General features: G+C 68.1%; 1 protein-coding gene across 1 annotated transcript; it reads left to right on the plus strand.

The window, feature by feature from the left end:
* The first annotated feature begins 227 nt into the window (after nucleotides 1-227).
* On the plus strand, nucleotides 228-660 carry PRR15L (proline rich 15 like). Its single transcript, XM_029959047.1, has one exon. It carries the CDS (start codon nucleotides 250-252, stop codon nucleotides 547-549), a length of 300 nt encoding a protein of 99 aa, XP_029814907.1. The 5' UTR covers nucleotides 228-249; the 3' UTR covers nucleotides 550-660.
* The last annotated feature ends 790 nt before the right edge of the window (nucleotides 661-1,450 follow it).

The raw sequence follows: 1,450 nt of genomic DNA on the forward strand, positions 1-1,450 counted from the left end.
TAAGGCACCTCCCGGGCGCTGCCAGCGGCCTTTTCCCGGCGCTGCGGAATTCCCGAGCCATGGAGCATCCCTTCCTGGTACCCGCGGGGTGCTCCCCCATCCCCGATCCCACGCCGATCCCAGCGGGGAAGCACCGCAAGCGAAGCCAGCGCCGGCTTCCATCCCTCTGGAATCACGTCCCGGGGGTCCGAGGAACCCCCCCCACACACACAGGAGGGAGCACGACCCCCCCCAAATTCCCGTTCCAGGATGGCCGACGGCCACGGCTGGTGGAAGCTGACGTTCCTGAGGAAGCGCCAGGCAGCGCCCACGGTGCTCTACGAGACCCCCGACGGCCCCGCGGCCCCCGGGGGGGACCCCCAGGAGGGCACCGGCCCCGAGGGACCCCCCGGCTTCGCCGCCCGCCTGGAGAAGCTCGTGGACAAGAGCACCAAGGGGAAGCACGTCAAGGTCTCCCACTCGGGGCGCTTCAAGGAGAAGAAGAAAGTGAGGGCGACGCTGGCAGAGCACCCGAACCTCTGCGGGGCCGCCGAGAGGGAGGAGAAGTGACCCGGCGGGATGTCACCCTCCGGCCACCCCGGGAATGCCGATCCACGCGGCCCCGGGAGGAGAGAGGACTCGGGAGGGGGTTTATCCCAGGGATAATCAAGGACCTGGGATGGTTGAAAGCCCGTCCCTCCCACTGCCCCTGCCCAGGCTGACTGGTTCATACTGGGATGAGGACACTCCCCCCGAGCCCAGAGCCCACCCAGCTCTGCCCCCATCCCATTCCCCATCCCGAGCTCCCAGTCCCACGCCGTGTCCTTGCCAAGTCAGCCCCAAAACTCGGGATGTGACACTTCCCTGCCCCGCTGGGCCAATCCCCCCGGAGCTGCCTCCACGGGGGGCTCCCGGGAGGAGCAGCATTCCTCAGGGAATCGCTCCCCGCTGCTGGAAGGGGGGAGCCGGCCCCGGGGGGCTCCTGCTGGCTGCTGGGGGTGTTGGAAGCTCTGGCACCTGCTGCTAATTAACTGCTGTTAATAAACCAGGGAGAGCTCAGCACATCCCTGGATCCAGCCTGGCAGGGTGGGAGGAGGGCTCTGGATCCTTCCAGGACCCCACTGGGAGCAAAGCCATCCCAGGGAATCCCTGCCCCCGTGGCAGTGGAAGCAGAGGCAGCTCCAGGGGGATCTTGGTGGATCCCAGCCCCTGGGTGGGAGGGCTCTGGATCCTTCCAGAACTCCAGCAGGAGCAAAGCCATCCCGGGGAATCCCTGACCCCGCGGGGGTGGAAGCAGAGGCAGCTCCAGGGAGAGCTCAGCAGATCCCTGGATCCAGCCTGGCAGGGTGGGAGGAGGGCTCTGGATCCCTCCAGGACCCCACTGGGAGCGGAGCCACCCCGGGGAATCCATCCCGGGGAATGCCCGACCCCCTGGAGCAGGGACACGGGGGGGTTCCAGGGACACGGGGGG

The sequence above is a fragment of the Manacus vitellinus genome, unplaced genomic scaffold (genome assembly GCF_001715985.3).
Source record: "Manacus vitellinus isolate BGI_N305 unplaced genomic scaffold, ASM171598v3 scaffold_192_pilon, whole genome shotgun sequence".
Lineage (NCBI taxonomy): Eukaryota > Metazoa > Chordata > Aves > Passeriformes > Pipridae > Manacus > Manacus vitellinus.